This window comes from Amblyomma americanum, chromosome 1 (genome assembly GCF_052857255.1).
Source record: "Amblyomma americanum isolate KBUSLIRL-KWMA chromosome 1, ASM5285725v1, whole genome shotgun sequence".
NCBI lineage: Eukaryota > Metazoa > Arthropoda > Arachnida > Ixodida > Ixodidae > Amblyomma > Amblyomma americanum.
In genome coordinates, this window is record NC_135497.1 from 112,364,561 (window position 1) to 112,381,889 (window position 17,329).

The window sequence follows — 17,329 nt, forward strand, 5'->3', positions numbered from 1 at the left end:
GACGAAAGCGCGCAATTTTAAACGCTAAACCAGCTTCCGCCACTGGTGCACGCTCCACCTGTACGCTGCTGTGCAACTGTCGAAGTTTAATAGTCAAATGGTATTAACAATATCAAAAAGAAGGGGGTAATTCAAAGCATATACTGTCTACTACAGCAGCCTATGTACGCGATAAAAAGCCGAGCAGTCCTTGCTGCACTTGTACGCATGATCGCAACATTCCTTGAAAGCGATGCCATAAAAATGTGATTGCATCACTTCAGAAAATTATAACGATGGCAAATGCCTTCTAATTTTCAAGAAAGGGCATTTTCGGTTTCGATACTGGTAACGGCAATGTGAAGCATTACAAGCGTCCGTAAGCAACTTCGACAGTCTGCAGCAAACGTTGACGTTTTGTTCACTACGCTTATTGTTTTGCGTCCAAATACAAAGACACAAGAAGGAAATCCAGTTACTAGGTTAAACTTACTGTTATTCCTTCATGAAATTAATGGTAGGGCACAAGGAGGTTACAATTGGTGGGGCATATGTCCCACACAACGGGCTTAGGCTGCTTAGGCGTTTACGGCTTTACCAGCCTCTTCGCTTCACATGTCACGAGCAACTAATTATGCTCACTGTTAAGATAATTGACAAAAGTATGTGTAGTGACACAGTTTACTATTTTTATTTTGTTCCTACTACTAACGGCATTACACGTTTACGCAAGATTTAGGATACGACACTGTGGCTGAAAATTATTACGCACAGTTGTTACTTTATAGTTACTTTGTTCGCTAAAAGAGGGCGCAAGATGACAAAAACTACGTAGTGTCAGTGCTGTAAAACGACGCACAACGCTGCTGTGGCGATTTGTTGCAACCATTGGCGTAACGGAAATCAGCCAGCGTGAGGCACGTGAAGATAAATAATGGGCAGTAAAAAACATAAGAAGCATCACAAGTCTGAAAAGAAAGAAGCAAAAGAAGAAGGTATTTGTGCCGTGTTCATACATTGTATATTTGATTTAGTGGTATCGGTGGAGTAGTCTTTGTGAAAGGTATTTGCGCCTGCTTATTGAGTTATTTTTAGAAAAAGCATTTCTTTTTGGAATTCCGCAATGTTTACGAATCATCGAGGGGGCTTATTTTGTAGGTTCAATTTTAGTTTAGGATTGTTAATTGTTTACAACTAAAGCGTGAGCCTATTCACAGACAGGTTGTAATATATTGAATGGTAACTAAGCCTAGAAGACATAGCTGCTGATAGAATTGAACAACTGTGTTTCAGCAAACATTTGCAAAATGCAATGCTATTAGCGTTTAACCCTGCATATACCGCATGATATCTGTCAGCTTGGAGGCCGACGCATTGGCTGCTGGCGCCGAATGTCGAGCAAGTCCACTTTGTCTTGACTTAGTCGATATTTGCGGTTCTGAGTTAATCCTCTGTCGGAGACTGGCAGAAGCTGCAAACGAACTCTGTTTATCTCGCCCCTGAAACTGGCTGACGAACATGCATCTTGTGACGATTGGAACATTGAATTCGTTTTCATGGGCGAGAAGTCGGTGAACCGAGTCGAGAGCTCCGATGGAAATACCTAGGATTAAACTAAATTACCACAGAAGCTGGTACCTGTGATACATTGGGCTAATATTATTTGAGGGTTACGCGAAGTAATGTTAGTAAAAATTGCGTTTACGAAAGAAATTACAAACATGCATCAGTGGCACTTTATAGAGATTTATTCTTAGCGGTACGCTTTTATAGCTGGGCCCTTCATTATTGTTACGATCCTACATACATGTTGAAAGGTCTGACAAAGTCTAAACCAGGTTTCTTTTTTTTTTTTTGCGCACACAAAGACTGCACAGTAAGGACGAGGAAGACAGGACTCTGAGAATTCTGACAGGAATTCTGAGAATGGACAAACTAGCCCCACAACGCTTATTGCTCGAAACCAAGTTCGCACGCGTGTCTTTAAACACGGTGACTTGGTACTGACGGCATCGATTTTTCTGTGCACTGCCGCTCTTTCAGAGTTAAGATAGCACGTGGGAAAGGGGGCATTGAAGCGCGAACTCAAAAGTATTGAAGTTACGCAGAAAAAATCTTCACACAAGTTCTCAGTGCAAACCTTTGTAATGAATGTTCTTGCACATGTTTTCTTCAATAGCAAGGTCCCAGGTGTGCCCAGTTGATGAGCATTCTTGAAAAGGAGAAGGCTATAAACGACAGAACTGACAGGCATAATAAAACCACCACTTATGCATGGTATATGTTGTGATGACAAGCATCCTTCTTTTTAAATGGGTGTTGTGTTACAGTGTCTGTTTTGTTTATGTGCTATCTTATTTCACAATATATTTGGTGTAATGAATTGGTGATAGAAAGAACCATAACCTTGTCATAAAGACCTCCGTCTAATGATCAAGTTCTAAGTTTAGTAAACGCCCACATGCTATGCAACGTCAATGCTCGGTAAGGGGCCCCAAGTGTTTGAAGTTATTCCAAAGCCTCCCCCGCCCCACTATGTTGTCCCTTACAACGAAGTCATGGAGGGGTAAACATGCACAGTTCTGTTTGGTCAGTATTAAATATACCCGTCTTTGAGGGTAAGAAGACTACACTTTCTTTAGATGTGCTGTTGCTCTAAGGGTATATGTTGTTTCCGTGACAAGTTAGAGGCACCCTGTTCCTTAGCTGAGTGGAAAAGAATTCCTGGGCATAAATTGTGTTCAAAATGAAGTGCAAGTGCATGCCTTTATGCATGCTATTTGTTAGTTTCACAATCGCCAGAAAAGGATGTTGTGCAAAGAGTAATTAGTAGTAGTAAACTGCTGAAACTTTATTCTGTTTGCAGTAATGACAACAAAGTCTTGCTTCTTAGGTACATTTAAAGTTAAATGGTTAGAATGGTGACATGTTTTTTTTTGGAGTGAAGAGTTTGTATGCCTGGGCATCAGTTAAAGATGCGAGTTCTTTGGCCAAATCTGGTGCTACCATTGACACTCTGTTGCTGAGCACAAGGCTAAGTTTTTCAGCACCCGACTGTTGGAGCTGCATATTGACCAAAACAAAGTAGAGAAAAGCCCATATGCTCTTATTTTGATACATGATGAAGACCACTATTGGTCTGATTCTAACAGTAGATAGCTTTCACTGTAGCATTTGAGATAGCTCTCAGTTTTCAGAAGAGTCATGAAGTCTGGTTGTGTAATCATTTTGAATGAGTGAAATGCAGCTAGTGTCGCCATCTGTTACCTGGTCCAGACCCTGTGCCTGTCATGCTCTCTGTTGTGCGATTCTGTCAGGTGTGCCAAGTTCTTAAACCACTATTTTTGTATCGTATGTTTTAGTGTGTCAAGACATCAGTAGGTTGCAGTATGCATTGTTTACATTCTATTTATTTATTATTTATTCAAAATACCCCAAAAGCCCTCATTCGAGGGTATCACATGAAGGGGGGGGGGGGGGGGGAAGTAGGTACAAGGCATTGGTTAAAGGTTATAATAACGCATTAAAATAGAACAGAGAAATCACAAATATTAATGAAAAATAGGCATCCACAAAAGGAGTCTGAACAATGCACATTGCAGCAAAATTTTAGGAATAACAGCACCGCAAGAAAAAGGCAATGCCGGAAAAAGTGCGCTGAAGTACAAAATAAAAATAAAAAGACAAGACAGAAGATAGTATGCGGAAAAAAAAAAACCTTTTTTGTTATTGAAACATGAGTGAATAAGGTGTTGGAACTTATTTAGGTTAGATTCTGTGGCAGCATGTGATGGTAAAGCGTTCCATTCGGTTATTGTGTGTGGTAAAAAAGAATAACCATAATGTGATGACTGGCAGTTAATGGCTTTAACTTTGCAAGGATGATCATGACATGGAAAAATTATTGGTGGTGGCTGAAAGTATTCACCATGAAGGGAAGGGTGGTGATAAAGCTTGTGGAAAAGTGATTAGGGGGAAATTTTACCATACAGTGCTCAGTTATCTAACTCTGCTTTAGACTTCAATGAGGTGAGGCTGCTGTAACATGAATAACCAGAAAAGATGAATCCCACAGCACGGTTTTGCAGGGCTTCGATGTTACTGATGATGTAAGTCTGATGAGGATCCCAAATGGCAGATGCATATTTGAGTTTCGGACGGATTAATGTGGTATATGCTAGTTTTTTTACTTCTGTTGCGGCCTCTTCTAAATCATGTTTGAGAAGTCCGAAAGTATGATTAGTGGAGGCAAGAGTGGGATTAATATGATAATTCCATGACGAGTCGAACTGAAGGTTAATGCCAAGATACTTGTAACTTGTGGCGAATTCTACACTGTTGCTATCCAGAGAGTAGGTGGTAGGAATGGCTTGTTGGTGAAAGACATGAGCTTTGTTTTCTAAAGATGTAACGGCATTAACCAATTAGAACACCATGTGCTTATCGCTTCTAGATGAGACTACTGTAATTGGCTATCAGTGTTGCAGGTTATACACCGATAAAGCACACAATCGTCAGCAAATAGTCTGATTCTAGACATCACGCAACTGGTTAAATCATTGATATAGGTGAGAAAAAGTAAAGAACCCAGTACACTGCCTTTTGGAACTCCAGACGTAACATTAGCATGACATGAGTTAGTTAACTGATGTGATCTGGATTCTAGATGAGAGGAAATCTGCTATCCATGCAATAATATTGATACGAGGTGGCAAGCCAAGGAACAGGACGACATGATGACAGATGATATGATTTTAATGGCTGAGGGCGTAGCGCGAGCGCTCTGTCTCGCGCCAGTGCCCTCTTCTTCGTCTTCGTAACATGACCCGGGTCCTCCGAGCGATCGTCCCGATCGATTGCTTGAAGTCTGAATGCTGAGGTGACGATGAGCTTGATCAGAAAGGATAGAAGAAGATGAAAGGCTTGCCACCAAGATGAAGGAGGTGATCTGATGAACGGTTGTGTCCGGAGCTTCAGGTCCAGCGGTTGGGCGCCCACAGCCGAAGGTCAAGGGTTAACGAATCGCCAGACAGCTTGGGCGGGGGTGCCGTCTTGGTTCGGGTCGTCGGGGGGTCATAGTGCGTCTGGTCCTGGTCGTCGTTACTTGCGGTCGGGGCTGGGGACGGGGCTTGGGAAGGCGACTGGTCGGTTCGGGTCAGTTCGAGCTGGGGTTGAGCCGGGCGGGGGATTTCAGGTCCCCTCGGCCGACGACAAAGGCGAGCAAAAGGTGGCGATGCTCCAGGGACTAGGATGACAAAGTGTATCCCGCACCTCACACCAAATGATACGAGGTGGCAAGCCAAGGAACAGGACGACATGATGACAGATGATATGATTTTAATGGCTGAGGGCATAGTGCGAGCGCTCTGTCTCGCGCCAGTGCCCTCTTCTTCGTCTTTGTAACAATATTAGGGTGAATGTTCAGTTGTGGAAATGAGGAATGTGATAAAATGCTTTAGAAAAATCTAAAGATATTGCGTCAACTTGAAAACCAGCGCCAATCAGTGCATGTATGTCGTTAAGTTGGGTGTCACATGAGTAGCCCTTGCGAAAACCGTGCTGATGGTCGAAGATAATGTTATGATCTTCAAGGTAGCTGATGACCTGAGTGTATGATATGCTCGAGTAATTTACAAACTGTACTTGTTAAGGGGATGGGATGATAGTTAAGCGGAGAAACACGATAACCTGATTTGAAAATGGGTAATATCTTAGCTATGCGCCAGTCGTTAGGAATGGTGCCAGATGATAGCGACTGAGAAATAACCCAGCCACTTTCATGGCTGGGTTATTTTCTGAATCCTTTTGGCCCTGTGTCAGGTGTCTGTACTGGTTAGTGTACTGTACATTTTTTGCCACATGGACCAATAAATTCATCATTATTTTAAATATCGTGTCAGAGTTCGAATACTTTGAGAGCTCATAAATTCCATCCGTCATACAGACCTGTCATGCTGACTTGGTAATGCTGTGCCACCTTGGCTAAGAGAGAGTGCAGAGGTTTAGGTATAGATTAAGAAAATGTGCTCTCAGTCTCTTTTCAGTCTATTAACTTTGAAGTGTATTGTTAAGGCATGGCTTGAGCTTGAACAGATGGTGCAGTGTCCAAAGCATTTTTTTCAGCACCATTTTATACAGGACTTGCACGTAGTGAGGTTGTAATGATTATACTTTAACATGAGAAGGAGTGTTTATAGGAATGTACCAGGGTTACCTTGAGATCAGCAGTGAAAAAGTTAGACTGTGCTTCTCAACATTATTTTAGTGTTTAATTCTTTCATTGGGTTTTTGTTCGAGAGGGTTGTACGCTTGTTTTTTTATGGTGGAAACATTTGCATTAATGCAAACATAAAATGTTACCTGTGTCAGTGTAGTGGGATCTGCATATTGGTCATGTACAGGGCCAGTGAATGGGTTTTCTCTTTGCTTCAGACCGCCAGGAGAAATCTCTAAAGCTGGTTCTAAAGGTTGGTGGCAGCACAGGGGGGCTGCAGACACCTGTGCCATCACCGTCTGCCGTGGCTTCTCCGCACAACACTGTTCCTCCAAGTCAGCAACAGCACGAACCGATGCCAGCAGCTGCTGCTCCAGCAGCCTTTCGTGTTGAAGGCACTAGTGTCGTGTGCCATGCTCATGAAGGAAGCAGCAGTAAGCACAAAAAGTCCAAAAAGAAGAAAAAGAAGAAGTCGAGCAGCAAAGAGCACAGAGAAAAGAGGCACAGGCATCACCACCATCGCCATCATCACCATCATCACCACCATCACAAGGACTCTGAAAAGAAGGTTAGTTGGGCTTGCATCTTTAAATAATGTTGCCTTGCTTACGCCTTGTCACCAACATGTTTTTTTTTTTGTAAAATTTATAGTTAATTCTTCCGGTTAGCTCAGTAGTCACTCATATTTTTCTGGCTTTCTGGCACTGTTCAGTGTGTCATGAAAATATTGCATATGTCAGCTTGCAGCACACCAGAAATATTTTTACGAGATCGCATAGCAAGACAGTCAGTCATGCCCTGGGACGCACAGCATCTTTGGAGCGGAGGTCCCGAGCAGCAACCGGAAGGCAGCCGTTCCTTTCTCGAGTCCCCTTATCGCTGAAAAACCTGCTCTTAAAACCAGCATTCTGGCTACCTTTCTTTCGTTCAAGAAAGTCGTGATCTGAACCAATCAGAGCCCATCCTTTCAAGACATGCCGACAGCAAACACATACACTTTCTCAAACTAAAATACACAAAAACAGCCAGAGGCGCCAGCTTGCACCCTTGTACGAGCAGGGATGAAATGTGCGCGTGTTTGTGTATATGAGAGTGTGCGAATCATCCGCCGAAGGACACCCGCTTACCAAACGCGGGTCAAAGACCCCTGCACGGCAAGACAGGGGTAACGGCCCCCCCGAACACGGCGAACTCCCGGGGCGCTCAACAGGGGAGCTGTGTCTTCTTTGCAACAAGAAGGGCCCAACTAATCTAAAGCAGATGGCACCATGGGCACACTGCTTGTCGGTTCCCTGCTGCAGCATGTTGTTTACTAGGAAGTGCAAAAAACTGGACGAGGGACGGAGTAGGGGACACAAAAACATCAATGCATCACCAACTAGCCTGGCAGCTTGCTCTCCTTTCCGGCTGCAGCAATTGACACGCAAAACTGTAAAACTCGCTATGCGACAATATCGTGCCTAAGAGAAATTAAAGGAGTACAGCACCAGATTTTTGATTGCATGTTTTTTTCTTTGTAATGATGTGTAAGACATCGGTATAAATGGATCCCCACGTGGTATTTGCCTATTGCCACTAAATAATTTATAATTGTATGTCTTCACTCACATATTTCAGTTTCAACAGCTGAGCAATGGCTATGACGCCAAAGATCTCTATAGCTCGCGCAAAACATGAAGAAACTGCAATATAATTTCTACTTTGTCATTTTAAGGGGGGACACGGCTTTGAAATCACAAAAATTTCTCAATTGAATTTGGAAAACACCAGATTTAGTATATTTAAGTTCCTTTTAATCACACCCAAAAAATTTTTCCACACAAACAACCCAGAAGTGACTATAAAAAAATGTTTTTCTTTCCATAGGCAGCAAAAAAACTGACTGAAATCTCTCTGAATATGCAAGTTTTCTCAAAAGTGTTTTTTGACCTGACTGCCCTGCTTGCAGAAAGCTTAGCACAACAATGGCTTCATGGATTTTCGAGCTGTTTGTTGCATCATGTTCGTTGGCATGCAGTGATGTTCCTATATTTTTCAATTACTTGATAATTTTATTTCCGTCACTAATTTGACATGACGACAATGGGTGCATTTAGCATGCGTGGATATAATATTCTATGTAGAAGACTGTTAGGCTGCTAAAAATATTTGGAGAATGTCATTGCATCAACCATTCATTTGGGTAAAACTTGGAATGACTTCAGACCCTTACCATGCATTGCTGTCACGCGAGGCTTTCTGCAAGTTTGGTATAGCAGTGAAGAGTGTAAAAATATACAATATCAAAATTACTTCGGATATTTTAGTGAAATCTTGCATTTAAGCATTCAGTGGACTTTTACAGTAAGCATGCCAAATTTAATTGCATTATGCGAAAGCTTGGAGGATTGAAAGCCAGGCAGTTGGCACACATTGTACCTCTTGCCCTTGTCAGTGACGCCCCGAAAGCAGTGGCGCGGATGGTTGCTGCCTTGTAGTGGTCATCGGACGCCTATGTTGGCTGTCACGATGATGAAAACGGTGGTAGTGTTTGCTCTGACGTACAATTTTCCACAGGACGCAGCTATAACATGCGGAAGCCATCTTAGCTCGCACTTGGCCTGCTGCTGTTACGTGCTGTTGCGTGCTGCTGTTAGTGCTGTGCGGAGAAGCCAACCTAACTGGTACTCTGTTTTTGCGGCCTTCGGAATCGCCGCAAGTGCCTTCGAAATGGAGCTAAAACTTTGGAAAAGGTCAAGCGATTTCTTTAGTAAGCATCACCCAAGTTGTAGTCGCTTTTCTGATAAATTTTATATTACGAATTTCAGCTATATCAAACTATTTTACGATTTTTTACTTGTCTGCTGTATTGACGTTTGACTGTATCTGTACCCAGTTTGCGGACAGCGGATGGACGTGGCTTTTCGCGTAAAACATTAGCTGTGGAGGGAGCTTCGTTCGAAACCATCCAAGCTTAACGACGAATGGAAAAGCATGTTGACCAGGCACCTTTGCACTATAAAGCATGAAACGAGGGAACAAAAAAAAAGGTCATTACTGAGTCACTTGCACTTTCGCACCGACTTTGGCTAGAACCCGGGATACACCAGGCCGTGTCTTTTGGCCTCACGTTACAGTTAGTCTTTGGCTGGTGTCCTGCACTCAGAATGCAGGAAAGGAAACATTTTGGTGGGGTGGGTGACGTTCTGTTCTCATTGCTGTCCTGATCTCATTGCTGTCCATATTAACGCAAAAGAACACTGGTCCTAATGGGCTTGGTGCATTTTTACTCTGTCCATTGTCAAAATAATGGGTTTCCATGTTTATTGAAAAAGTTTTGTCTCTAGAAATTTGACCATAATCTGAGTCGTCCATACATAGGGAATGTCATATTAATGAAGCACAATCAATTTTATTGGCACCCTGCGATGTGTTTGAAATGTGTGTATTATATAGTATTGATCAGTAGCAAGGATGAGAATCATTAAAGCGTGAACTAAACATGCTGCAACCAAAATTGCTTACTTTGCATGCTTAGGGTTCCTAAACTGAAGGAGTAGCTGCACATGCTTTTATAGTCGAGCTGGGATGAAATTTGTTCACATTCTCGACGCAAGTTTTGTTTAGCCATGCTGCTGTTATTGCCCAGAGTTTGTAGAAGATCAGGTCACATTAACATTATGCATTAGTGTAATTAGTCAGTGATTTTGTATTGATAAAATATGAAATACAGTAAAAAGAAACTTCAAAGTCATGAAATTATGGATAAGAATCTGCCCCTCCCTTCCTTCCCAAAGCACGGGCACCGTACGTCACTTACGATATCTGTGGTACCGGCAAATCAGAGAAAGTGGCCAGTCTCTCGGTGAATCAGAGGTTACAAACAAATACAAAAACTGCTTTTCTGAACTATCCGGCGTGTCTTTGTTACAATATTTATCTGCAGGTGTCGCCACCATATTGTCTTGCCACAAAGTCTTGTTTATCACCCTTCATGCGAATACTGGTCTTGCCATTCGCGAAGAGTTTGTGTCCGGCTTGCAGTTCTGAAATTGTTGTGCACGACGGCTTTATGCAAGCTGTCTGTGTGATTCACAAAGTTGGCAATGCTTTGCATTCTGCTATCTCAGCAGCATTGACTGCTATTTCAACATTGGGTCTTGTCTCCATCGAAATAGTGTTGCATGTGAAACCGAAAGCAATGAGCCAATTGTGGCTAATGAAGAATTCATGTGCTGGCCAGGCGTAGTTACTGGAGTTCTCATGGAGCATTGCTAGCTAGTCTCACTTTTATGTGGGGTTTTGGCGAATCTGAACCCTGTTTTCAATAAAAATGACAGATTTGAAGCCTTAAGACACTAATCTTTCAATCAAGGTAGACTTACTTTCACCTTTAGTGTACCTTTAAAATGAAGTGTATGATGTTGCTGCTTTCGCAGTTTTTACCATAGCTGCATAGGGTTTGGCAAAATGGCCGTGAAACAACTTCTAGTGCGAATAGCCTAAAATAATGCAGAACACATTTGTCTGTTAGGATCAAAGTGCAAAATCTTGTCGAGTTCCTTTCTGCTGAAAACTATATTAATAGAGTTCCTCTTCCCTAATTTAAGTTTCAGTGGAAAAAAGTTGTAACTTCGCATTTTGCACCTGTTTCTAGAGAAAATGCTTGAGCATTTCTTGCAGTATGATTCAACAGAAATGTTTGCTTTTCATGTGTGATTCTTGGGGTGGCTGCTACTGGGTGTCTTTTGTTTAGAACACTAGCTAAGGGCAGAGGTTCCTGGGCAAGACAGGGTTGTGTTCGTAGATGGAAACTGTCCAATGCGAACACGAAAAATGCTGGCTTGCACACTTTCTTCGCCACCACGTCATGCTATAAAGACACAGATATAAAGGAACAGCATGCAACGGCAGGGCTATGCCTTCGAGGGAAAGGAAAAATGATAAAAATTGCGAAAAAGGGCACCCAGAGCCATAAAGCACTCTTGGAGAAGGGACACCAACAAAAGCCACGACCCTTTTAATGACTAGTGACTCAGCAGGGAGCTGCAGGCACCGTCAGCGAGCAATCCTGCTTTAGAAGCAGGATTGCTGCAAATGGGAGCCGTGCAGCTGCGAATGGGAGCCATACCGACTGCGCTGTACTATTTGCGAAAGTGTAACAACAGTACACATGGCAGTGGGGGAGTGCATGGAAACACTTTTGCAACCTCTCCAGGACATATGAGTTCGTAGCTGCTGCCCTGCTGTCTTCAGTTCCTGCTCGCTGGCTTCCGTGGATGTCGGATGCACTGAAAACAGGAAACTAGGAGGCAGTCCAGAGCAGGCACAAACATTGTGACAGAGGCCCTTCTCGGATGAGAAGGCTGTGACTTTTTTTTATTTTGGATCTTTCTTTTTTTTGTCTCAGTAAAACACACATCCCATTGAATTGTGCAGCAGTCACAAGAGCACTTTTTCTTGAGGCTTAATTGGTCATCATAAGTTGTGGCCCATCCAGCTACTGCATTTTGAGTACTGGATGTGCTTCCTTAGTAGTTTCAAATAAATTCTAGTTAATTTGCAGTCTGCATATTTTTCTTCAATGACACTAATTTTCCTGCAGTGCTGCTCTTGCATAACCTGTTGGAAAAAGCCGTTTAGATGCAGGTGCTACTTACCATAAATGCTGCTGGCAGTAACATTGCCACTACAATGTTCACGACAATGTTATTGCCAGCTGCAGCTGGCTTAGAGCCAAGAGGGTGGTGGTACATCTTTAGGCAAGTGAAGATTTTTGTTCATTGCTAGTGGCACAAAATGCAAATAAAAAAAGCACAGCATCAGTTAATGACCTGTGACATTTTATTTTGTTGCTATTTTCATCAGAGGTTTGCTATTTGGTTGCTCCAAAAAGTGTTTGGTGCTGTTGGTTTCTGAATGAATTTTTGCCTCGGGTCTGTTAAGTTTTCAATTCTTGGCCGAGCATGTTGTTTACTTGCTCATGACAATTTTCATTTGCATGCATATTCTGTAGTACCAAATCTCGGTAATTCAGTTTTCTACTTGCCCTGATTTTGCTCATTCTATCCAGTGTCCTTAGGTGTTGCTGTGTGTTATTGTAATAAACTGAATATAACTCGCGTGTGGCCTTTGTATTGTGTCTATAGAGTAAATTGGCCTCATACTTTGGATGTGCTTTGGCAGCATTGTCTGTGAGCTTCATTAGGTCATGAGTGAGTCAGCAAGTGGGTTGTCACGCCCTGCAGTAAATGGTTTTTATAAAAAATGAAATATTTGCCTCTCCTCATCCTTCCCCTCATTTTTTTTTATTTCCTTCAGGAGAAGCGCAAGTGTGAGCATGATTGTTCCTTGGGCACGGATGAGCGGCAGTCTGTGCCCAGTGCAGTGGAACCCCCACTAGCAAAGCGTCCCCGTCAGGAGCCGACTCCAGTGCCACCTGAGCCCTCACCACCACCTGCTGAACGTCCTGTTCGAGACCCTCGGACGTGTACACTAAAGAAGTCCGATAAGACTCCCTTGCAGATGCTGTTGTACTACCTCCTAAAGAACCTGCAAAAGTGAGTTGCTGTTTTCATGAGTTCTTGACCTTTTGGCATTCGAAATTGAAAACCTGCCTAATGCCAACATGAAAAGTGTAGGTTTTCATGTATTATGCATTTTGCAGGAGCCCTGGAATGATTGAACTGCATCCATTCATGCCCACATTTGATAAGTGCAATGTGATCATTTCTGTGCCCATGGGTTTTAAAATCTTCACCCATTTAGATTTGATTCCATCTCCCTTCATCTGCTATAATGCAAAACCAATAGGTTTGTGTGAATAGGGAATCTTCTGTTTGAACTGAATAAGTGAATAGTTATTTTGTTCTGATACAGTAGAAACTCGATGATACGAATCTCACAAGGTTGTGAGAAAATTTGTATCATCCAGAGCAAACAAAATCCATATGCAGAAACATCGTAAATGCATCCACAGAGATCTGTTTACGGCTGACTGGCCGCGTGGCCACTACTAGTTCACTACTCACGGTGTGTGCAGTGTGACTGGTGATCGTGACGTTGGCAATGTGCGGGCCGCCGTGTGCCCACACTCACTCACGACGTCAGCGAAGTGCAGGCTGTGCGCCGTTGCTCCCTGTGTGTACAGCGTAAATATGGATTGCGGAGTTCGCAATGTGCGGGCCATGCTCTGCCACTCACTACTCATGGTGCATACCGCACGACTAGTGAATGCGGTATTGGTGGTGTATAAGCAGCGCTTAGTGCTCAAGGGTGCGGTTGCATGCAGCTCATGCGTATGTATCATCCGTAGTGGCGCAGGAAAGTGTTCAGAACACCTGAAATCCTGCATATTGTGCACAGTACACTCCGGCTGGGAAATTTTGCAACCATGTTAGTATCATCGAGATGATACTGTAATTTTCAAGTGAAAGGAATAATATCAAAGCAAAAAGAATAATTTTGAATCGAAGTGGATATTTTGTGCCTGCAAAAGCAGTTGCAGAAAAAGAGGCAGTTTGTTAAAGTTCAATAGCATACGCCAAATAATACTTTGCAGAATTCGCTAAATCCATTGAGAAAAATAAAGTAAAGCAAAATAAAAATTCTTTAAACTTGCTTTCGGCAATGTTCTATCACCAGCAAGCCTAAATGCACTAATCATCAGTTTCAAGCCATTACCAAACGATTCATATGTAGCACATTTTTAATATAAAATTTGCTGACAGATCTTTTGGGCATTGGCATTTTGGACATGGTCAATTTTCCTAACTTGGAGCGGCACCCCATAGAGCAAATGTACAGTAAAACCTCCTTGATAAATTTTCATGTCGTGTGCCTGATGTTCGGCCCACTTACATGTTTGCATTTGTGCAGTTGGCCACTACACGTATTATACGACCAGAATTTGTCGAAATTTTGAACATAGTAGCCAGGAAATGTGTCATCCAGGAATGCATTAACCAGCAGAAAAATAGTGTAACTGTGTGGGATATATCTAATGCCCATGATTTTGAGCTTATGAACCAGAAATGTATCAATAAGGTTTTGCTTTATGGGGTCTCGGCAAATCCCAAGGTTTGTTACGATGCAGCCTGTACACTCTCCAGGTCTAGCAGTGTGGTGGGGGACATGGAGAGAAGGCGTTATGGGGCCGATGGTTTTTCGACGCCACAATCTCTGCGAATGCATGCTTTGTGTGTGCTGCCAAATGAGTTCTTACCAGAACTGAAGCAGAACCACACGTAGCAGGTAAATTTAATTTTTCAGCATGACAACACCTTAGCACTCTTATTCGGCAAAGGTTCTTCGCTGGTTAGAGCAAAATATTTTGCAATGATGGATGGGTTGCAGCTTTCTAAACATGCTTTGACCTTGACGTTCAGCTTACCTTTTGCCCTGAGATTTTTGGTAGGCAGCTTTGTAAAGTCAGTCGTATCAAGTGCTTGGATGCTGAGCTCCACTTACTTGCTGGAGGAACGCAGTGAGGATGCGTTTATCAAAATAGGTGACAGGAAAACATCATCAGAGGATACCTAAACAGCATCGAGAAGTGCTTTGAAGCCAGTGGCAGTCACATAAAAGCCTGAGCACTACAGCAGCTTCAGTACTGCACAATAACGGGCCCTTTTCAGGGCCACCCAATTCCTGCCTGGCAAGACATGTGCCAAGACTGCTCCACACTCAACACCCTGCATATAAAGCCGAACAAAGTGTTAACCGCGTTCTCTGTGTGGTACAGTAGCTGCTTGCAATCTCGCATTAAAAATGCCATCAACATTTGTTGCATCGTGAAGTTTGGCACCAAGAAAGTGTGCTTGGTGGCGGAAAGACGAAGGCAGACAGCACAAAACGGAGATTAAAGCATTTTATTTCGACAGACAGAAACCATTTCGACAGTTTTGTGCAGAAAATGTTTTCTGTGTTCATTTACTGTTAAAGCAGAGAATTTTCAAACTAGCTGTGCAACCTCCTCTTTCCCCCACCCCCCTTCATCTCAACTTTCATGCTAGAGTATTTTTCCTCCAGCAGGAATGAGATAGCGCTACCAGTATCACCTCTGTAAAAGCTTGTTTCAGTTCGTTGTCACTGAAGACGATGCGGATTTCTAATTCTGACCGAATCAGGCAAGTGCATTGCCTAAATATGGTATAAAGCAACACAACACCAAATGCCACCTTTGTGAAATTTAAGCGCAAACAAGCCAGCAGTTTAGCTGAGAGAGGCATTTTACAAGATTTTTTTCATTGTCATAATTACCAGCCTCATCGGCCATTTGACGGTGTTGCCGTCTCGTGTCTCACCAGACCCTGGGGTGTGAAATAAGACAGAACTGGCCGTAAGCAGGATTCGAACCCATGGCGGTGCGAGTAGATCAGCTTTGCTGGCCACTGCATTAGGCCACTATACCATCGCTGCAGCCTGTCATCCTGTGTGTTAAACTGCCAATCTCTCACATTGTGCTTTGGATGTATTGTTTTCATCATCTTCCATCCGTCTGGAAGTCAGTCCCAAAAGAGCATGCGGGTACTTCCACGTGCAAGCTGAAATTTGATTTTAGCCATTTCACTGAGAAAAAAAAAAAAAAGGCGCCTGGAGTGCCATCTTGCAAGCATGCAGCAAATCACATGAAACGGCGGGAGCTGTGAACCAACAAATTAAATTACCGTATTCATTCGCATAAAGAACTGACTTTTCTCCAGGAAAGTTGACAGCAATTTGTGGGGAGGGTTCATTATGCGGGGGAAAAAGTTTTGACAGATTTGTTTGGTATAGTCGAAATTTCATATTGCCTGTCCGTCCGTCCATCATCAACAGAAGTACACGGTTAGCTGCGTTCGTGTCGCCAGTGTCATCGTTACAAGGATGGTTACAAGTGTGTAAAGCAAATGTTTAATGTGTAACATGAATGTTTAAGGTGTGAGAAGGTTAGGCATTTTTACTTCGTATCTTGAGCTGACCAAAAAATCCGATGCTCGAGCGCTCGCCAGCTTTCTACACGTACAGTGGTGCAGCTGGGCGAGCAGCAGCGCACCGAGAAGGCTGTCGTTGCTGGCGCTCATTAAGGATGCACAGCGTCTTGGCGCTTTACCAAGACGCAGGAGCTCTTGCCAAAGGTAAACATGCCATGACGTTATCTGCGCAGCATCTTGGCACGCTGCCAAGGTCTCAGCTGCGGAAGGCATGAAATCGAGGAATATGCTAAGAGCTAACGCCCAAAAAAAATGACCGACAAAAGTGGGGGGAAGGTTCATATGTAAGTGGCTTCAGTAAGTGAGCAAATACGGTACCATTAGTGTGAATTAACTTTATGCTATCGCGTTGTCACACGTAATCGGTTTAGTGTCCTGTGAATTTTTTTTATCAGTTTCGAGTGTTTCGTATATCGTTATTTGCTTTGATATTCGAAGTATTCGAATATTCTCATAACCCTTAATACTACAGTCGACGGCCGATTTTTTGGACCCTTTAGGGACCGCGAAAATGACCAAAAAATCGGGCAGTCCGAAAAATCAAATTTTACCGAAAAAATCACGAACTTATTGCCAATATGCCGGAGAAAGGTGTCAGTTCTATTACACACATTCTAAAGCTCTTCATGACTAAATTTCGCCACGCGACACGTGCACAGACGACGGGCGGCGACCGCTTTCACAAGTTCGGCCTGGCTGTGCTACTGTCGGCATGTTGTCGATGAATGCACGGATTGGGACAAAGTCTAGACGGGAGAGTGCACACGCCGCTGCGGGAACTGCGCTGCGCCCGCAGTACGGTGGGCCCGGTACGAGAATGCGGGGGTAGCGAAACAATGAGAACTGAGAAACAGCCGAAGCAAGCACTCCATTGGTGTTGGCCTTCATCATTAAGCCTAGCGACTAGGTCCAAAATTGGCATCGTATCCGGAGATATGCACTCCACGGTGGCTTGTATATAATGAGAGACGTCTTGCCTGTCATCGTAACGCCAGTTGTTAACGGTTTTACAATAGAAGAGTCAGGGTTACGGTGCCTACGCTGACCTCGCTTCGAAATGCACCGCTCGCCGTCTCCGTGAAGCCGTACGCCTCCCACGCGCTTCGCTGCTACCTCTTCCCGTATTCGGGACGAGAGACTCGGCACAGCTGAATTCCGACTAATGTTCAAGTTCGTGCGGCGG

General features: G+C 43.4%; 1 protein-coding gene across 1 annotated transcript in view; it reads left to right on the forward strand.

The window, feature by feature from the left end:
* The first annotated feature begins 798 nt into the window (after positions 1-798).
* LOC144113474 (bromodomain-containing protein 7-like) overlaps positions 799-17,329 on the forward strand; it is a 115,761-nt gene continuing 99,230 nt past the window's right edge. Inside the window, exons 1-3 of the mRNA XM_077646564.1 lie at positions 799-974; positions 6,412-6,761; positions 12,494-12,732. Of these exons, the coding sequence (XP_077502690.1) occupies positions 914-974; positions 6,412-6,761; positions 12,494-12,732 (650 nt within the window). The 5' untranslated portion in view covers positions 799-913. The remainder of the gene's footprint in view (positions 975-6,411; positions 6,762-12,493; positions 12,733-17,329) is intronic.